Below are 19,507 nucleotides of genomic sequence, written 5' to 3'. Positions count from 1 at the left end.
GTTTGCCGGTCCCATTCCCTTCGCCGAGCGACTGCTTCTGCGTCCTCGGCCGCCGATTTTGTCTTCGGTTGTTCATTGTGCGCTAGAGTGTGTTGTCGGCGTACGCATTGCCGACAGATGTATTGCCGCGGTCGCGACAGATGTCTCAGCAGTGACATTACCGCCAGGAACTTTTATCGCGTCGCGAGGAACACAGTGAGCCCACCTCGGAGTTTCGCTAGATCCATGCCAAGATCAACTATAGTTTGATTGGCCAGAGCTACCCATAGCTCTTGCATAGTCGACTTCCCCGACGCACCTCCGCACCTCCGCACCACGTCACCTCGTCTTCCTAGTGTCTGAAAGTTCTAATTACTCAATCGAACCGATACTCCAATATCATACAATTCTCCTCCTCATTACTTCACTCCGTGTCCATTTCGTCGTCCCCGCTGTGCTGATACCTCTTGCCGTTTACCATTGCCTCAAATACATCATCTTTCACTCGTCCTGTAGTCTTATAGTGCTATCTGCTACCATGTATGCTACACTTACTTGTCACCCTCCGCTAGGCCAGACTACGGTAGTTGGCCCTGAGAAGGATTCTGTAAGTTCCCCCAAACTTGGCCAAGATCAATCGATACAAGGTCTGACTGAAATACTCAGGTGCGGTTCACGGTGCTCCTCGAGAGCTCGGCTGGCTCTCAAAAAGATTGGGAAGTCGCTCTATGGCACAATTTCGAGAATGACGACAAGTGGACAAGCTCGAGTCTCACGTCATCTCCAGAAACAACTTTGGTATGTTGCCAAACTAACTATTGTTCTTCTTGTTCTGGGCTGACGTGGCAAAGACGGCAACAAGATCAAGTAGCACAGATGTGCGACAGCAGTTCTTTACTATCGAGCTCCCTGGGCGCCCGAAGAACCACAGCTCACTGTCTTACACATTCACGTTCCGAGCAGCAAAGGTACGGTCTTCTTGCCAATCTTCATAATTCCCATAGTTCGAGCTTGAGTTTTCAAAAACTCAGGTCGGATGTCCATTTTCATGCGACAAAAGCAACGTAGCATTTCCTTCAGACAACGCAATCCCAGTCAAATTCCCTTTCGTATCGTAATTTACATTGACTGGTTACAGGACGAATCTTGGAAATGGGCTAATGAGCAACTTTCTACGTCGGACGGTCGTATCCTTTACCAGTCAGGGGGATCGTTGAACGATGATTTAACGCATTACATTGAAGGGCTACCGTCTTTTCTCCAGATCGGAAAGGAGCAGAGTGATTCACCTGAGACACTCCTATGGTCTATCACCAGCCCCGTTAACGCGGCGTCTGGTACACAATCTGGCCTCGCCACCAAAACACTGGGCAGGCCGACATCCTATTCGCGTTGGTTTGCTTTAGTACGATTGTGGAGCCCGTGGCTTGCTCCGCGACATGGCCGAGATCGTTTCCAGCCCGATAAAGAGGCTATCTTGTCAGCCTTTGAGCGCGATGATGGTTCTCATCTGGTGGTACTTGCCGTGAGTGGTGTGGATAACGTTATGACGACTTTGCAGCATGACGGTGAGGGGAGCATCACCATCATATCTGTGAATGATAGTGAAAAAGATGGTATCTCCCGGCTCGTTGCTGCAGTAGGTAAGTCGTTGGATCACGCCGTGGCAGCTGTTATGTACCACGCACGCAGGCTTGTGATGCAGTACGGGGTTGTGCCTGCAGAAATTGACGCCGAGATGAAGACATTGGCCGACGACTTCAAACCAGAATGGTTGGAAAATTGGTGTAAGTGGCCCACTGTCATCAACACTTCCTATCTCTGTCTGCTCATACATTTAAAGAGAATACTGATGAACTCCGCACATAGATGATGGTCTTTCTTATTGTACATGGAATGGTCTTGGACAGCATCTCAACGAACAAAAGCTATTCGACGCTTTGGAATCACTATCGAAACACGAGATCAATATCAGTAACCTGATCATTGACGACAATTGGCAGTCTCTGGTAAGCATGCATAATCTCTCTCATGCTCCTCTCATTTACGTGTGTAATAGAATCATGAAGGCGGTGATCAGTTCAACAACGCGTGGATGGAGTTCGAAGCGACGAAAATCGGGTTCCCGCGCGGTCTCGAAGCCACCGTGAGCGACATTCGCAGCAAATATAAACACGTTCGGCACATCGCAGTTTGGCATGCTCTCTTCGGCTACTGGGGTGGCATTGCACCTGAAGGTAAGATAGCTCAAGAGTACAAGACGACTGTTGTTCAGAAGAAGAAGGGAGTATCTGGGGGAAAGACGACAGTAGTCGCTGAGGAAGATGTGGGCCGCTTCTACAAGGACTTCTACCAATTCCTCAGCTCGGCAGGTATCGATTCAGTCAAGACAGATGCCCAATTCTTCCTGGACGAGCTCGAAGATGCCACCGATCGTCGACAGCTTATTCGCTCATACCAGGATGCATGGAACATCAATCAACTTCGATACTTCTCTGCGAGATCAATTTCTTGCATGTCACAAACACCACAGATAATTTTCCATTCACAGCTTCCTTCCAACAGGCCCCGAATCTTGCTTCGCAACTCGGATGATTTCTTTCCTGAAGTCCCCGCGTCGCATCCTTGGCATATTTTCTGCAATGCGCATAACTCGATTTTGAACCAATACCTTAACATTCTCCCTGACTGGGACATGTTTCAGACGTCGCATGACTATGCGTCCTTCCATGCGGCTGGCCGATGTGTGTCAGGAGGTCCCATATACATCACCGACGTTCCAGGACAACACGACATTGATTTGATCGCTCAAATGACCGGAAACACTCCCCGTGGCGACACGGTTATCCTTCGACCTCAGACGGTCGGCAAGAGCACTGCGGCCTACAATTCATATGATGATCCTGTGCTCCTGAAAGTCTCGACCTACGTTGGTTCGGCGCACAGCGGAGTCAGCATTTTAGGTGTTTTCAACTGTACCCAACAACCTCTTGTTGAGTTAGTGGGGCTGGATGCATTCCCTGGAGCGGAGAAGGGCATGTATATTATCAGGGACCACACCAGTGGTCAGATCACCAAGCCAACAAGCAGTGATACTGGCAACGCATTTGTCCATCTGGAACTGCCCACTCGAGGATGGGAAATCTTGTCCGCCTTCCCACTCCAGCAGTTCAAGCTGCAACGCCAACACCCAGCAAAAGGTCCAGATGACATTACAGTGGCCAATCTTGGCATCCTAGGTAAAATGACTGGACCGGCTGCTATCATCAATAGCAGCAGCAACATCGATATCGAATCAGGCAGACTAAGAATCTGGACGTCTCTCAAAGTGCTCGGCACATATGGTATGCACAAAGAACTTAGTTGTATATGAATTAATATGGTGCTGACTTCCTGCAGGACTCTACATATCCAACCTCAAGGAACGTAATCTGGAAGATGACTTTTTCGCGGTTATCTTTGGTCGACCAATCCCCTTCCATTGCATTAAAATCAGCGATGTCTGCGATGAAATTCTCGAGATTGACACGGTAAGGGCTTGGAAGGAGACCGATTCTAAAGCGTCTTGGAGCAATGAGGTGGCTGTGGAAGTGGTTATTCGATGAACAAGGAAATACTTGATAACATCTCGAAGTGGTACACGTTATGTTGACTCTTTGATGCAAGTTTCCTTCTTTGACGCCATCTAACAGGCAAAGGTTTGCACCTGCTCGATATCAATAAAACAACAAAGACTGACAAATTCACCAAATAAAGGCTCTTTCAGCTAGTTTGACGCTCTTTCATTGACGAAATAGTGAAATCAATACATCTAAAGCTCGAAACCTACCTTTTTTAACATCTTTAATCCTGCTGAGTTCGAGAGTCTTCACCAAAACGACGATATCGCAGCCACAAATCTACCCACGAAACAACATCGCCACTGACCAAACTTTCGTTTGACACAAACCCTTTCTAAGTCTACAACGATCCTTAACATCGTGTTACTTCCGCCGCCATGGCTGCCACCCCCTGGCATGGAGCAAATCTCGCAAACCTTGCAAACCTCCTCAATCACCCCGTCGTCAAACCTATAGCCTGGGGTACCACAGCCCTCACTTTGGTAGGTCCACTGCTACAATCTGGCAATCGGTATCTTGATCGCTTAATTGGTGACCTTGCCGAACCTGCGGATTACGCAGAGGACTACATTGATGACACAACGACGGAGTACAAATTTGGCGACAATCCCGCTCCGAATGAGAAAGAAATCGTTTACGTGGATGTAGAGAAAGAGTGTGACATGCCTGAATGTATGCCAGAGGAGTGCGAAGAGTGCGAAGAGTGCGTATTAGAGGGAACTTGCGGATCTCCATTTATGGTATGCTCCACGACTGGACATACTTTCGATGGGGCGAACGCGTTTTCAGGCGGCCTTGTTGAAAGGAAGAACACTACGTCGTTTACTCCTGGACAACTCAACCATACTCTACACGTTCAAGACAGACCACAAGGACATGGTAGTGCAAGGGTAGGCGCTTATATAGTTGGGGCCGTACCACTCATCATGTGCGTCCTGTATTATCTAGGCGCCTATTACTGTGGGAAGAAAAAGCCAAACAACCACGAGACTGGTAGTGATCTCAAGACTGCGACGGACAAACGGGTGAGACAACTGAGCGAACAAGTTGTAGGGCTTCAGAAGGAAAATACCGCACTAAAGAAAGAGAAAGATCGCACGGTAGAGGACGATAAGAGTATACTTGCGGAGCGAGACCAGGCCTTGGAAGATCTGAAAAATATGCGTCAAGCGCGGGATGCAACTCTAGAAGACCGAGGCGAGCTAATCGACCAAATCGACATGATACGACAGGAACATCAAAAGCAGATCGACGAGTTTTCAGAGGCCCAGAAAACACTACTCGCAGCCCAAAGTATAGACGGTGAGACAAGCATAGAGATCACTGCTCTGAAAATGAAGAGCGAGAATCTAGAACACGAGCTTACCAACACCCAATCTAAGCTCGCCCAAACTAAGAAAACATTGGTCGCTATGCAATCGAAGGATGAACTCAAAGTGCAAAATCTTGAGAAGCAGTTGGCCGATGTGCGGAAAGAGCTGGTAGTGTCGAATAGTAATCTTAGTAAAGCTCAAGCCGATGCCGCAGACGCGAAGAAAACCCTGGAAGAGACGCAGCAACATCTGTATGATGGTGAAGCACACAAAGCGCAAAACGAGTCTCAGAGGGTTGAGGCTCAAAACAAAGAGATTGAGAACCTTAGGGCGAACAGCCTGCTCTTGGAAGAGCGCCTGGAACAAGTGAAGCATCAACTCGAGGAATCGCGGCAAGCTAACGCAAAAGCCAACACCGTGTTAATTCCAGCCATGGAGAAGGTGAAAGAAATGGATCAGGCATTGGAGAACATGAAAGAACTCCAAGAAGATTTACACAAATCTAAGAAACAGATCGAGAAACTCGAGACCGAGAAGAAGAATGTCGAGGAAACAATGCAGAGGAAGGACGCAGAGATCGAGGATTTGAATGAGAATGTTAAAGAACTGGAGTCCATGGTGATAAAAATGCATAATGAGCTCGAGGAACTGAACGATGAACTACGACGCGTTGAGCAGCACAGAACGGAGCTACACAATGAGCTAGATCGACAAGTTCTGGAAAACAACCTAAACGAGAAATCTGTGGAAAGCATCCGGAAAGATGTTGAATATTTGCAGAAGCAAAGGGCTATAGACGTTGGCCTGAACCATTTGCATAAGCAAGAGAACACTGATCCCAAATCTCAGCTAACGTCGACTGGAGATGGCGACACCCAGGAATCAAAGGACGAACAAGGAGTCAGGCCACTTGAATCAGCCGAAACCGATGATGATGCTCGCAAGTCCATGGATTCGCGCAACGCTCTAGCTCCGAAGGACATGACCAGCAAAGAGCCGGCTAAATCTGAAAAGGCGCGCTCAATTTCATTCAGTTCACCTCCTGAGCACGCCCCAAAAGGTCCGAAGGGCGAAAAGACCGACAGGGCCATAAAGTGCAATACATGTAGCCAGGTGCTTCCGGGTGGCGATTGGTTTAGAAACACACACGCGCCTGCGTGTAAGAAATGGTATGATGAACAACAAAAAATCAAGTATGCAGAGGCTAAAGGGCGTACCATTCCTAATGGTCTGAGAAAAGAGAGCCCTCCACACAAAGAGCAAGCCATTGCACAAAAACCAAGCATTCCAAGTGGCGATAGACCAAAGGATGAGAATAGAGACAGCCTCCTGAAGACTAATCCATCGTCATCTGATTCTTCTCCAGCACCAGTGTCGTCTGGAATAGGTAGCAGTGTTCATGCTCCATCAGATTCTCAGGTTGCGTCGCCTCAAGACGCACAGTCGGGTCCAATTTCGAGAAGCAATGCCCACACCATTTCGCGGCCAAATACTGCAGCTGGTTACGGTCTTGGAGGTTCTGCTCATGCTAGCCCTGCATCCCAAACTCCGCACACAAGAAATCTCCCGGGGCCTCCTAGAGCTCAGGAAGTGTCTTGTCGCAAATGCCGCCATATCTTTCCTAACAATGACTGGTTGCGTAAAGAACATTTCCAGGCCTGCAAAGAATGGGAGGCTGGACGTAGGAAGTACCACATTTTACATCATACATTTGACGGCTATCGAGAAAGTCCTGACCAAGATCGTGCTTTGCGGAAAGACCCTGATTTTGTAGGCCCAGACGGAAAGTTTAGGCCTTCACAATCGAGTATCTCCTCCAGAGCTCCCCAAGATTCGCGACCACAATCTGAAGGCTCGTACCAAGAACACCATCAATATGGCCAATCTTCCTTCGGATACCAGCAACAACAGCAACAGCAACAACATGGATACAACTCCCCGGGATATGCGTCAAACCATTATGAACAGACTGGCGGAGTACCTAACGTAGCATCACCTCTCGGATATGGATCTCTGCACTCTCCTTACACACAACACCCGCCCACGGTGTTCTCACCTCCGCCCCCCTATTTGAGTCAGACAACCGGGTTGGACACACCTTTGAGAAATAAACCCGCGTTTGAAGCAGTCGGTACTAATTTCTCAAATCAATTTCCAACGGCGTACCCACAGCAGTACCAGCAACATACAATGAGCAGGACAAACAGTGCAAATCCCCATGGAGCAATTTCCAACCACAAGATAGATCAGAGACAGGGCTTGAGAACTGCCACTACCTCACTGAACGCTGGTGCCGATGAATGGCGTCCTTCAATCTCGTCTCAACAATCCAAGACCCCAGCGATGACGAGCTCCAATGTACAAGGCCAAGTACAAGGTAAAAGCGAGGAAAGTTCAGTTCAGCAGCAGGATCAAGGTCAACTGCAGGAACCCTTAAATAGTACAGCTGAATCAAGTACAGGTGAGCAGAGCTCTAACACACAAGAGCTGCCCCAAGACCAGCAAGAAGAGAAAGAAAAGTTGACCGAGGAGGCGGAGTCGGATGAATTGGATATGACAGATGCAAAAGATACAAGCGAGCAGAACTCTGAGGCTCACAATCAAGCCCAAGACGCAAACGAAGAAAATCCAACCGAGCAGGAAGTGCAATTGCCCCAGGAATCCCCCGTCCCAGCAGCGGCGGATACTACTGAACAGGCCTCTCACAGTGAAGAGCAAACGCAAAATCAGGATGAGAGAGATCCAACTCAGCACGAAGCCGATCCATCTGAACAAATTTCTTCCCCAGTAGCGACAGATATGGCAGAGTCAACTGAGCAGAGCGTTGAAGTACAAGACCAAACACACAGTCAACGCGAACAGGATGCGGTTACGCAAGATGAGGAGAAACCAAACGAGCAGACTGTGGAGCAGCCAGTGGAGCAACCAGAAGGCCCCAGTAAGCCGATCACTGTTGGCCCTACTGAGCAGGACGCCCAACCCGCCGATGCAGATTCGAGCGCTGTCATTTCTACCCCAGCAGCAGTAGACACGCAAAATGCAAGTGAGCAGAACATCAACACACCTGACTTGACACAAAACCAGGATGAAACCCGGTCAACTGAGCTTGAACCTCCCACTGAACCAGACGTGCCCGTCGAGCCAGTTCAGCCAGAACAGCCAGTTGCGCAAGATACGCTCGCTGAGCGAAAACCCCCCGCCCAACAAGATACGACTACGGAGCAAAACCAGCCAGCTGAGCAGGATAAGAAGACACCATCCATGTCGAAGGTGCAGGACCTGATTAAACGCAACCAGGAGCAAGAAGCCAAACGCAATCAGGGAATTACGCCTCCGAAGTCAGCCCGAGTCCAGAAAAAACCCGAGGCTCTGAACAAATTCGAAGCCCTGGCGAAAGCCACAGCCTCGAAGACACTCATGACTCCGAAGACACCCACGACTCCGAAGACACCCATAACCCCGAAGACACCCGTGAGCGAGAAGAATCAGGCCGAAAAAGCAGAGGAAGGGGCAAAGACCAAGTCAGGCGAAAAGACTAAGGCAGGCGAAAAAACCAAGACGAGCGAAAAGACTAAGACAGGCGGAAAGACTAAGACAGGCGGAAAAAAACAGTGGCGGGGTGGGATATAGAGGCAGATGAGGGCGTAGGTAGTTTTTAGACATTGGTGTTTATTTGCTTTCGGATATACTTGGGATAAGGCGTTTAAATTGATATTACCATGAAACATGTTGCCCTGTGATTGAAGACGCGACATCTCGAGATTTGTAATTAGAACCATGGAGCTGTTATGCGTGCCTTTCATGGTCAACAGTTGATGCCGTCACCGTACGCCAACCTCCCACTCCCTCAACGCATTCCTCAGCTTTTCTTCAACACCCTTCTCGACCCAAAAGTGACCGGCACCCGCAACTTCAACGCTCGAGAAACACGACCCAGGCTCGGCTCTTAGCTGCACTGCCCACTCGCGGATCTTCTTCGCAGACGAGAAGACATCGTGATCGCCGTATACAGCCAAGGAAGTGTGTTTTCCAATGACGTCCTGACTCTTATCCTTGCCTCTGCTCCAAAACATCTGTCCCAGCGCCGGTGCGGCAAGCGTCGATATAGGGAGGGTGAGAGGCGAGATAAGGAGGTAGCGCACATCCGGCATACTGATAGCGGCGTTTCTCGTGACCAGCTGTACCGGTGATATTTCGTCCTTCGGTTTCCGGTGGCTTATGTTTCTCAATCGATCTCCGAGATCATGGCTATGTCGTCCGAAGCCATCCACGCTTCTCCTGACTTCTCTGCTACTTCGCCTCTTATCGGAAGGCGTCTCCTCGCCACCATGTATTACAGAAAGTGTCCGTCCGTGATCCGTCTTGTCTTTGCGCCCTCGCTCGTGGTCTCGCAAGAGTTGTAACCGTGAGAGGTTGGTCTGGTCGGAAAGTTTATGCGCGCGGAGGAGTATCTCGTCGGCTGCGGTACCGAGAACAGGTGTAGCGAAAGGTTGTAGGATTGAAGAGAGAGGCGGGAGGTTTTTGAGGATCAGAGAACCATAGGAATAGCCGCCGAGTATTACAACGGGAGGTTGGTTGATCTGCTGGTGCAGAGACTCAACAGAGGACGGCAGCGGGGACTGCTCAGGCATCGAATCGAGATGTGGTATAGGATATGGCTGTACGTAGCTCAGATAATGTATGAAGAACGCGGCGAAGGACATGTAGTCGTTGAGCTCGGGGCGACCAGACCAGCTGGTACGACCTTTGGAGCCATGCGCACCTCTAATGCATATCAGAAAACTTGTCCATACTTACCCTGTCAGGCAATGGGAACAGGCATACCTAAAATTGAATGTCCCCACTACCCACCCAGCCCTCACGAACTCATCCACTACCACTCCAACAACCCGATCATCACAACTCCCACCCATAGGTGCGTAGGGATGCGCCATGACAATGCCTCTCTTCTTCCATCTTGATGTCTCGCCAGTATATTCGCTCAGCAAATCAGGGTGGTACACGCGACAGTCGAGCGTCGTGTCATCGTGAATTGAGGGAATGGTGAAGCTGTAATGGACCTCTGGTGGGCGATGCATGATTTTGGGTCAGCGAGAGACCCGGTACCAGGGCTATCGCATATTCGGTGCGGGTGGAACACGATCACAGCGTGTGCAGGGCGAGAGACTTGTTAGGCAGTGCTAGTGGTTGCTGGAAGTGTGGGGTTGTTAGAGTGCGGAGAAGGGAGATGGGACCTTAGTCAGCGTGACATGACATAGAGCCAGCCCAAGAACATGTAAAAGCATTCGCATGGAGATGTGCATTTACGATGATTTTGACATTCTTCACTAGATACATTTGGGACGAATAATTGGCATATATGTCGTTATTGTATTCAATGTTATGTTTGATGGAGATGTAAGTTGAGTAATTCTTCCCATATCGTGATCCGCAGGTATCCCGCGTTCACAACGAGGCGACAAGAGCTCAGTCAGTATCCGTATCGTGGTGTGAGATCATAAGCTCGGGATCTGGGTCGTCGTCATCTGAGGAACTATGTCGAGGCTGGACAGGCTTTGGTGACGAACGGCCTATCCTGATGGCTGAAATCGACATGTCCTCCTTAACCTCGTTGTTGAAGTCCTCGTCGTCCAATAGCGTACGTGCGACCTTTTCTTTGCCTTTGCGCTTCGTTCCGAGTGCCTCTTCTAGAAGTTCCTTACCTTGTTTGAAGGCTTCCAGCTCCGCCCCAATAGCACAGACAAGTAAATTCCAGTTTCTGGAGGTCGCGAAATCTAACCTCTCGTCAAGAAATGCTATAGTATTGTCCATCTGGTCTAGCAGTTGTGAAGAACTCGGGGAACTGCTTCGTCCCGCGTGTTGCATGTAACTTTGAAGGCTCATTTCGTAGTCTGCCACTTTCATCACCACATCGTTCCACATCACCGCACCTTCGTCGAGTGCAGCACGATCAACATCCACTTCTTCGCACCTCTCGGCCAGTCTTGCATACTCATCTTGCCAGTACTCACGTGCCATTTCAAGCGTTCGTCGTTTAGCAGGTAGAGCAGGGAACGGCGACGAGGAAAGTAATGTGCGGTTCGTGTTTGGAGGGCGTGCGAGGAAACTTGAAATCTCCTTGTCCAATATCGAGAGTGACGTTTTATAAGAGGATAACTTCGCCTCGACCGAATTCTGAGTGTCTGAAAGCTCGTCCAGAACTCTTCGATGCCGCTTCTTTAGTGCCCATAGTTCCTCTTCCTTCTGCCTTATCTCTTGTTCCAGCTTTGATGCTTCAGTCTGAAGAGTATCTGTTTTTGCGCCAGCGTCTTCGCTTTCAATGTCTTTGATCGTCGTCTCTAGACGCGAACGCTTCTGGCTCCAAGATTCTGTCTTCTCCACCGTTATTTGCAAGCTTCTCAAATCCTCATCAAGCATGTCCAACTCCTCAGCTTTAACACTGGCCAGTTGTCGCACGCGTTTGTATATGCCTAGTCTCGCAGCGTTCAAACCTACTTTCTTCTTTCTGGGCAAGTTCGCATTGCTTCCACTCTCTGCGTTCCTATCTGTGGATCGACCACTACTGGCCGTCGGTGTGGTGCTTCCGTTTGAGGCCAAATCGTCGGGTATTGTGTCGTTCCCTCCCAGACCAGTCACCAGACCATCTGCCTGCGCGTCGAGTAGCTCTTGCAGCTGTTTCTCGAGATGTCGAGCCCGCCGTTGCAAGGCCAGTAGATCGTCGGGAACGCGAGGAGACGGCGATATGCTCGTTTTAGGTACACTCCATAGTACTGACGAGGTAACTGGCGGCGGTACGTGAGGCGATGGCGGAGAGTTGTATCGTGACAGCTCATGGTCGCGTGCGTGAGGATCTTCGAAAGACTTGCGAAATCTGGGGGGAGGAGAAAGCGAGCCGAGTACCGAGTTGAGTAATGACATGATGGGACAGAACGTCGTTGTCGGTGTTCATCGGAGACGTGATGTAAAGTTTAGAAAACTTGATTAACGTTTAGGTGAGTTCTGGCATGTGAACGAATCAACAGCTTGTAGAATTCTTAGTCAGCAAGTTGGAAGAGAAAGGTGCAGATGACCATGTTCGTTCGCACTAGGCCATCGGTAACGTTGTCTCATGATTCACAAAAGGGAATAACATGATGAGCCGCCTGATTATTTGTCTTGCTGCCGATATCATAGTCAAGGGAATGGAACAAAGCCAGCTTCCAAGGGCTTGGAAATTTCGCACTGCGGCACCAGACAATGTGTTTACAAATGCAAGGCATCCATCAGATACATGCTGAGTTTGAGCGCTGACGCTCAAAGAACTTTGGAAGGATAGTGTGTGACAAGAAGAGAGGACAATGTTAGTTTGAACAAGTTGACGACCACGGCCCTCCTCTGCGAAGATGCTGTCACGCTAACACTCGCTTAGCAGACCGCCAAGAGTCGTGGTAGCGGCCTCGCACACCATTTTGTCTACGACAACGAGCCCGCTATCGCGACTTGAACACTAACCCAGGACTACCACACTGTATGTTTAATTGCTTGCGACTACAAAGTAATTGCTAACAGCGCGACTATAGCAGCCGTCCAAATCCCCGAAACACAACATGGCTGACGCTCCCGCCCCCGCTCGCGGCGGATTCGGATCTCGTGGTGACCGTGGAGGTGACCGTGGTCGTGGCCGCGGTCGTGGACGTGGTCGCCGTGGTGGCAAGACTGAAGTAGGCACAGGCGCTCAAAATGACATGGAGAGGTGTTGACAATTGGCGCAGGAGAAGGAGTGGCAGCCCGTCACCAAGCTCGGCCGTCTCGTGAAGGCCGGCAAGATCAAGAGCATGGAGGAGATGTATGTGCACCACAGTAGCAGGGATGGACCGCGGACCAGAGACTGACATGGCACAGCTACCTCCACTCTCTCCCCATCAAGGAGTACCAGATCGTCGACTTCTTCCTCCCCAAGCTCAAGGACGAGGTCATGAAGATCAAGCCCGTCCAGAAGCAGACCCGTGCCGGTCAGCGTACCCGTTTCAAGGCCATCGTCGTCATCGGTGACTCTGAGGGTCACGTCGGTCTTGGAATCAAGACCTCCAAGGAAGTCGCGACCGCCATCCGCGCCGCTATCATCATCGCCAAGCTCTCCGTTGTCCCCATCCGAAGAGGATACTGGGGTACCAACCTTGGTGAGCCTCACTCGCTCCCCACCAAGGAGAGTGGCAAGTGCGGTTCCGTCACTGTCCGTCTCATTCCTGCTCCCCGTGGTACTGGCCTTGTCGCATCGCCCGCTGTCAAGCGTCTGTTGCAACTTGCTGGTGTCGCCGACATCTACACTGCCTCGTCTGGTTCCACAAAGACCCTCGAGAACACCCTGAAGGCCACCTTCGTTGCTGTCGCCAACACCTACGGCTTCCTGACACCCAACCTGTGGGCCGAGACTAAGCTTATTCGAAGCCCGCTCGAGGAGTACAGCGACGTTCTGCGCGAGGGCAAGAGGTATTAGAGAATGGTGTGATGACGATATGGGTCTTTTTCTAGCATTCCTGGGTTACGGCGCGGGGTAAGTGCATTGGGACCTCGCCTATGTACCCGCCGATAGGGCTGGGTTATCCGGCATGAAAATGAACAACTTCATTTAACGACCTTCAAAATCACTCCTTCCATGCATTGCTTGTCGAATCTCGTGCCTGCAAAAATCACACTTCTTAGAATTGTCCTGTTATCGACAAGTCCATGCTGTGTCTAAGCAAAGGCAAGAGGCTCTTGAATTCTGATGTCATCCACTTGATATCGGAAGGCTTTCGTTCTTTCGATAATCGAACAAAACGAAGCATAGTCATAGCTACAACGGGGCTACCTCTTTCCCAGCCTCAAGATTGTGGAATTGGTATATCACCAAACTACACATGAGCGATCATATTTGTAGTTTCATGACGATACGTGCATGACGAAAATGACGAAATTCATTGAACAAATATAGCCAATAAACTTCATGGTTCTCAAGCTGATGGTTTGGTGCATCGCTAGCGTGGAGGATTCGCGACACCGCGTCGTAACTTGCATGAGTGAATGTGGGCAGACCCATCAATCCATCACAAATCTCGAATCATTCTCTTTACTCCCATAATCGCTTTTTGGACGAATGGCCACAATGGGTACTCCATACAAATCGTTGATGTAATACAGCCCAAGCGTGAGCAACTTATATGAGTAAAAAGGAGAAGAGGTAGCGGGCTTGTGCTCCTCCAAGTTGCTAAAGAGGGCACGTGAAATGGAAGTTGCCTTAGCTACTTTTCCAGTCACAGTGACTAACCAATTGATTCGCGTGTATGGCGCAGATCGGCCGTATAGCTGTAATGTGCACCACGGCTACAAGCCTGTAGGCTGGACACTCGGACATGACGAAACGGAGGAGCGCTCGATCTGGGATGATACAAACGAGAAAATGGACGGATGTGACATGGTTGATCTGCCGCCTCGACACGAGGTCCCTCTTTCGGTGGCAGGAGGGGTAGAACTGGACGAATAAGACGATAACGAAACGTTCCGCGTATGCAGCGCCATTACCGTGCACTCCAATCTCGCTGACGATAATTCTTACCGGGTTAGCGAGGACTATGCAGGGGCGTCCGTTCTGGGGTTCGCAATTGATAATCATAGAAGTTTTGGCCAGACTTTGAGATGCGCCCTCGTATGAACATCAGGGGTTGCTAGCAGTCACAGTGTAACATGAAATGGTCACGAAACACGTTGAGTTTAAGAGATAGCAGTTAAGAGTAATCTGGTATTCTCGAATGTCAGTGTTGAAGGGCTAGACCTTAGTAGCCCCGTAGGTATCCAAGTACGATTGATTGTGTTGTGAATATACAAGCATCCGCTTTCAATCCTTGGACTGAGGCTCTACATGAACGCGACGGTATCTGTTATGAAGGAGAGGACACTCTATGTTCAGTGTGGATACTTTGTTTTGGAATTTTTATACATTCTCGTTTTGAGGTGGACAGAGAAAGATAAGCACTGGCAAAGGGGAACACATTATCTTTCAGTGCTTGATGTCAGAGAATGACAACTGAATTACACGCTTCCCTCGAAGTGTATTCAATAGACTGTCAACGCGACTAACACTAACGCAAAGTAACAAGTTGGTGAAGAAACTCTAATGTGGCTCTAGGAGTTGCAAGTTTAACAGGTACCAAGGCAACGAGATCTGCCGACAGTGTGATATTGTCATGCCGTAGTTATGTATACTTGCAAGACAAAGCCAAGGCTCATAGATGAGCACCACTTTGTAGATCAGGGTAGGAGTCACAAATCATGATAATACACCTTTCTTCATACAGCACATCACCGTTCAAACGTGAATGGACGAGGCAAATACCGCCGACGACATAGTTTCCCGGCAGTTACTTGATATTCGAGAATCCGGTCAGTAGCAAAACCCCTACCTTGACTTTCCCCATAGAATCAGGGACAGACCTACCTAACATCGCCATGTGTAGCGCTAGAAACCGCCCAGCGAAACCCATCAAATTAGGCATTGCTTCAAAGCATGCTAGCCGAGAAACACAAAAGGCACAACCCTGACTGACTCTCTGCGCACACCAGGACACAACTGCCGAGACGTCGCAGCTAGCAGGGAACATGATCTACGAGATCATCAACCTGTGGTCGCCCGTGCAGATCGACCTTTCTCGGCTCTTGATATACGGCAAATCGCAGTCTAGTCCTGGAAAGCTTAAACGGGAGGATGCATTATCGTAGGAAGAGCATGGCGATCTGGGTTCAGTGGGCTGTTTATGACGTTTTGAGGGGCAAGGCTGTCTGAGTCGTTTCTAGCTTGGGAGGGGGGAATGTTTCTTGTGCATGTGCGATTTCAAACTTCTGCATGATGGGTCGAGCTTGAAATTGTGTGATCGCCAGCCAGTCTATCAAGTGCGGCGAAATTCGGCGTCGTGGAGACCAACTACACACACACACACACACACGTCTTGAGTCAGGGGAATTCAGATGGATCAGCGGAATGGAATAGATGGATTTGATTTTCATATCGGCATTTGCGCCAGCACGAACTCTTTGCTTCGATCGCTCTCGTCGCTCCACCGCCCGAGCGGCGATCTGGGCCTGGGGTTCATATTCCCGGAGACCATTTCCTCGTAGTCCTCCGGCAGCGCCGGCTCGCTGATGACTTTCGTCGTCGTGACGAGCTTGATGTCCTTGCTGCCCATGCCGATCCCACATAAATCGTCTGAGCTCTCATTGCTCGACGGCAGCGTGACCTTGCTCCTGCCCTTTGGCTTGCCGGCCTCGACTGTGCACTCTCCTCCAAAGCGGCGGGGCCCGTCGGCCCAGAAGGTGGTGAAGGTGTCGAAACCGTTGTCGTCGGGGGGTGCTTCGTCGCTGAAGATCATGATGCGGCGGGTGACGGTGTAGAGAAGGACATCTAGCCAACCGTTTGACGTGATCATTGCGCCGGCGAGGCAGAGGCGGGCGAGAGAAGGGGGGTGACCGGTCATGGCTGCCATGCGGGCCGAGGCGAGGGGAATGGTGCATATTACGTAGACGAGGGGGTATACGACCATGAGGTTGGAAATGGATTTTACGCGGCGGGCTTCGACGGGGGTATAGTAGCCGGTTCGGATGCGATGGAGAAGAATAGCGTAGATGATGGCGTAGATTATCGCATTACCGAATTCGCTGAAGATAATGTTAGTATCCCCCCATTGGGAACATCTTGAGTGAGACGTACAATATGAAGATCCAGACGTAGTGTGTCCAGAGACGTAGGTCCTTGAGGTCGTGGTGAATCCAGCACCAGACACCAGATCGGACGTAAAGATCTGTGCCATACATTCCCACTCCAATGGATGAGACGCCCAAAATGAAGACCCAGAGCGCGATGACGGAGGCGTAGAAGTATCTTGGGCTCAATCGAAATTCCAGAATAACAGAGGCGAAGGTGTGAAGACCAATTGCAAAACACCACACTCCACTCCCCAGATCACCCGTCGAGACCAACCAGCCCTGTGCGAAACATATCGGATTTTCCACCACGACCGAGCCCAGGCGTAACCATTCGACGTTGAGTAGGAAAGCCAATGCTTGGTGTATGTCGGCCCACAAAAGGTTGAAGATGAGAATGACGAACTGGTTGCTCTTCTTTGATTTGATTTGCCATGATATAAGCTTGTAGGTTAATAGGAAGAGTAGCGACACGGATGCGAAGAAGCTGATGAATGCTAGGGTGACGACGGCTTGCAGCCATGGGTGAATGTGTGCCGGCAGTACATAGCTGACGGAGTCCTCATCTAGAGGCTGGGTAAGAACCATTATTCGCAGCGGAAGAGTCGCCTAGGGATGAGAGTTATGTGTCGGCAGGGCTAAGCATCGATAGACCGGATTCCAGGCACACGCAAGACTATCATTTCGAAGCGTTTGAGCAAAAGGGCAGAACAGAAAGGAAGGGAAGGAAGAGAAAAAGAGGAGAAAGTTGTTTGCTCGTGCGCAAAAATGGGAACAGTACCCAGGGCATGAAGTCAGAGACGATTGATCTAGTATACTCTAGGATCAAGGTGATGGCATACCATGTTTAGCGGTCTTGTGGGGAACGTGCTGATGCCCGTTCCACCAACGGCACGCTGTGTACATGACGCTTAGCTTCTTGAACCCAGCTCATAAAGCCACAAACTAAAGGGTTTGGCCCTGAACCACTAGCAGGGTCCAACTCGTGGGATGGCTCGCCCTACCAGCAAGGCGTAAACGGGGAGGGTTCTGATACCGATGCGGCACAGTTCTCTGGCTTCGGATCCATTGGAAGCCGAGCGCGCGCGCGAGTCGAGCAGCGGTTGAAATTGGCGAGTTTTCAGCGGAGACGACTGCGAGGTTGTGCCACCTGTCCACCGTTCAGCCAGAAAGTGCTGCATGCAATCAGGAAGTGGATTGGAGGAGCCCCCCCTCGGAGGTAACGTCTGACAGGCATGTTCGATGCCCACGCGCTGACAAAATGTCACGCAATACGGAGAGTACCGTGTTTTGGGTTTAATGGGTGTGGTAGACGACAGCTCTGGACCACGCGAGATGGTAGGATCGGTTACGACGTGGTGCTTCTGTTGGTGAAGCTTGCATGGTGGTGCAGCGTACTCCATACGACAACGACGACGCCGCAGAAGCGGACCGTTGCGCTCATCTGTTTTTTGTCTCAAACGTCCTTACGTGTTCCAGCGGGCTTCCATCGAAGCTTGTGCGGAAATTCCAAGGACCGCACACCCACCGGTCGTTGCACTAGGATTTCAGCAGCCGAGCAACCAGGTTCTCCTTAACCAGGTTGTTGCACAAACAAACCAGAGCCGATCCCCCATGTTCTCCCAATATCCATCTGGTGGGTCACGTCTTTATGCAGGCCCCAATTTTCAGGCCGCTCAGCCAATCCGAGAGTCCTCGATCTGTACAGCTGGGTCGTCGAGTCAAGCGATGCTTCCACGCTTTGAAAGCAAGCGCTTTTGCCATTGGACCAGGTATACAAGGCTCGATCGACAGGCGATAAAGACCGTCGCAGATTAAAAGCTCATAGTACGACGGCTTAATATGTCGGCATCAGCCCTGCGACGAGCCATCGCGAAGTAATAGCTGGAGGGATTGCATGCTATATTTCCACTTTCCACAGACCAGGATCGCGGCGAGAAGGTTCGTGGCGACAAAGTTTCCATAGATGCGAAAGCTGAACGGGCCGACATCGAATCCTGATGAAAACTCGGATGCCTGGGGGAAGCGACAAAGACGCGGCGTGGCATGCAGCATGTGCAGCATGTGCAGCATCACGATCGAGCACCATGTCAATCACCACGTGCCATGGCGTTGTTGAGAAGGCCATTTCTTTGTTTGTGTTTTAAGTGGATTGCTGTGCTGCACGTCACCGGGCCGCGTTTCCAGAATACGAACGCCTCGTCCTCTCACCATCACAACTCTCCGTTCGACGATCCTCTTCTACGATCTGCCGTCCATACAGTTAATGATCCCGAGTCTTTGAAACAACGCCGTGTTTGTATATAGATAGATTAGTTTCGCACAGACGATGGTCGCTGTAAAAGGCGCGGATGTAGCGCTAAACAAGCGGCACAATATTGCTTACAAGTAACCGTACAGGCGGATAGAAGTTTGATGAAGACATGATTCATTATGGACATATGACACTGACGGTCTGGATCCTTCATTCTCACTATTCATGTTACCCACGATCCTTCCCCTCGCCCCCTGACCCCATAATACTCTCTACCCAAAACCCTCATCCCAATGCCAATCCCCAATCCTCACTCGTCCCGTCCCGCCGTCCCCATTCCTTCCTTCCCTCCCTCCCCCTCTACCTATCCACATACCCACATTCACACCCACCCACATCCGAAACCTTGACTCCCCCTTGCATACCCCTTTCCATTGCTATCCCAATCCATGCGCGCGGCAAGGACGTTACACGTGGGTGGGTAACCACGCCGTAGAGATGCATTATGACCACCATGAACATAACAGTGATCGCTTGGGAAGATGTGCGGGAAGTTTTGTAAGAAACGAGGGAGTACCATGCATGACCCACTCTAGACCTCAACAGTAAAACCTAGCATACGAAGAAGC

The 19,507-nt window shown here is 50.3% G+C and overlaps 6 protein-coding genes across 6 annotated transcripts; 3 read left to right on the top strand and 3 right to left on the bottom strand.

Moving 5' to 3' along the window:
- The first annotated feature begins 316 nt into the window (after window positions 1-316).
- On the top strand, window positions 317-3,770 carry P153DRAFT_334912 (glycoside hydrolase family 36 protein). The gene is made up of 7 exons (XM_033665633.1): window positions 317-586; window positions 646-777; window positions 831-947; window positions 1,118-1,766; window positions 1,849-1,988; window positions 2,039-3,323; window positions 3,379-3,770. Exons 1-7 carry the CDS (start codon window positions 518-520, stop codon window positions 3,582-3,584), a joined length of 2,598 nt encoding a protein of 865 aa, XP_033526607.1. The 5' UTR covers window positions 317-517; the 3' UTR covers window positions 3,585-3,770.
- A 206-nt stretch (window positions 3,771-3,976) lies between these two features.
- Window positions 3,977-8,544, top strand: P153DRAFT_429399 (uncharacterized protein; the record flags this gene model as incomplete). The annotated part of the gene is made up of 1 exon (XM_033672770.1): window positions 3,977-8,544. One exon carries the CDS (start codon window positions 3,977-3,979, stop codon window positions 8,540-8,542), a length of 4,566 nt encoding a protein of 1,521 aa, XP_033526606.1.
- Window positions 8,545-8,560: 16 nt separating this feature from the next.
- On the bottom strand, window positions 8,561-9,990 carry P153DRAFT_334908 (uncharacterized protein; the record flags this gene model as incomplete). The annotated part of the gene is made up of 2 exons (XM_033665632.1): window positions 8,561-9,676; window positions 9,737-9,990. 2 exons carry the CDS (start codon window positions 9,988-9,990, stop codon window positions 8,734-8,736), a joined length of 1,197 nt encoding a protein of 398 aa, XP_033526605.1. The 3' UTR covers window positions 8,561-8,733.
- Window positions 9,991-10,252: 262 nt separating this feature from the next.
- On the bottom strand, window positions 10,253-12,232 carry P153DRAFT_421218 (uncharacterized protein). Its single transcript, XM_033672295.1, has one exon. It carries the CDS (start codon window positions 11,828-11,830, stop codon window positions 10,379-10,381), a length of 1,452 nt encoding a protein of 483 aa, XP_033526604.1. The 5' UTR covers window positions 11,831-12,232; the 3' UTR covers window positions 10,253-10,378.
- On the top strand, window positions 12,153-13,388 carry P153DRAFT_310979 (40S ribosomal protein-like protein S2; the record flags this gene model as incomplete). Its single annotated transcript, XM_033664786.1, has 5 exons — window positions 12,153-12,251; window positions 12,321-12,419; window positions 12,472-12,612; window positions 12,664-12,737; window positions 12,794-13,388. The coding sequence occupies exons 3-5, from the start codon at window positions 12,499-12,501 to the stop codon at window positions 13,386-13,388; spliced, it is 783 nt and encodes a 260-aa protein (XP_033526603.1). The 5' UTR covers window positions 12,153-12,251; window positions 12,321-12,419; window positions 12,472-12,498.
- A 2,539-nt stretch (window positions 13,389-15,927) lies between these two features.
- Window positions 15,928-17,212, bottom strand: P153DRAFT_374003 (integral membrane protein-like protein; the record flags this gene model as incomplete). The annotated part of the gene is made up of 2 exons (XM_033669491.1): window positions 15,928-16,579; window positions 16,632-17,212. The coding sequence occupies 2 exons, from the start codon at window positions 17,210-17,212 to the stop codon at window positions 15,928-15,930; spliced, it is 1,233 nt and encodes a 410-aa protein (XP_033526602.1).
- Between the last annotated feature and the right edge of the window lie 2,295 nt (window positions 17,213-19,507).

The sequence above is a fragment of the Dothidotthia symphoricarpi genome, assembly GCF_010015815.1.
Source record: "Dothidotthia symphoricarpi CBS 119687 unplaced genomic scaffold P153scaffold_5, whole genome shotgun sequence".
NCBI classification, from domain to species: domain Eukaryota; kingdom Fungi; phylum Ascomycota; class Dothideomycetes; order Pleosporales; family Dothidotthiaceae; genus Dothidotthia; species Dothidotthia symphoricarpi.
Note: the sequence above shows the minus strand (reverse complement) of the source record. Positions and strands in the feature narration are given on the sequence as shown.

Coding starts and splice junctions, on each gene's coding strand:
- P153DRAFT_334912 (XM_033665633.1), top strand. CDS start 518: ATGTATGCTACACTTACTTGTCACCCTCCGCTAGGCCAGACTACGGTA. Junction 587..645: donor TTGGCCCTGAGAAGGATTCT/GTAAGTTCCCCC, acceptor TGAAATACTCAG/GTGCGGTTCACGGTGCTCCT. Junction 778..830: donor CATCTCCAGAAACAACTTTG/GTATGTTGCCAA, acceptor GACGTGGCAAAG/ACGGCAACAAGATCAAGTAG.
- P153DRAFT_421218 (XM_033672295.1), bottom strand. CDS start 11,830: ATGTCATTACTCAACTCGGTACTCGGCTCGCTTTCTCCTCCCCCCAGA.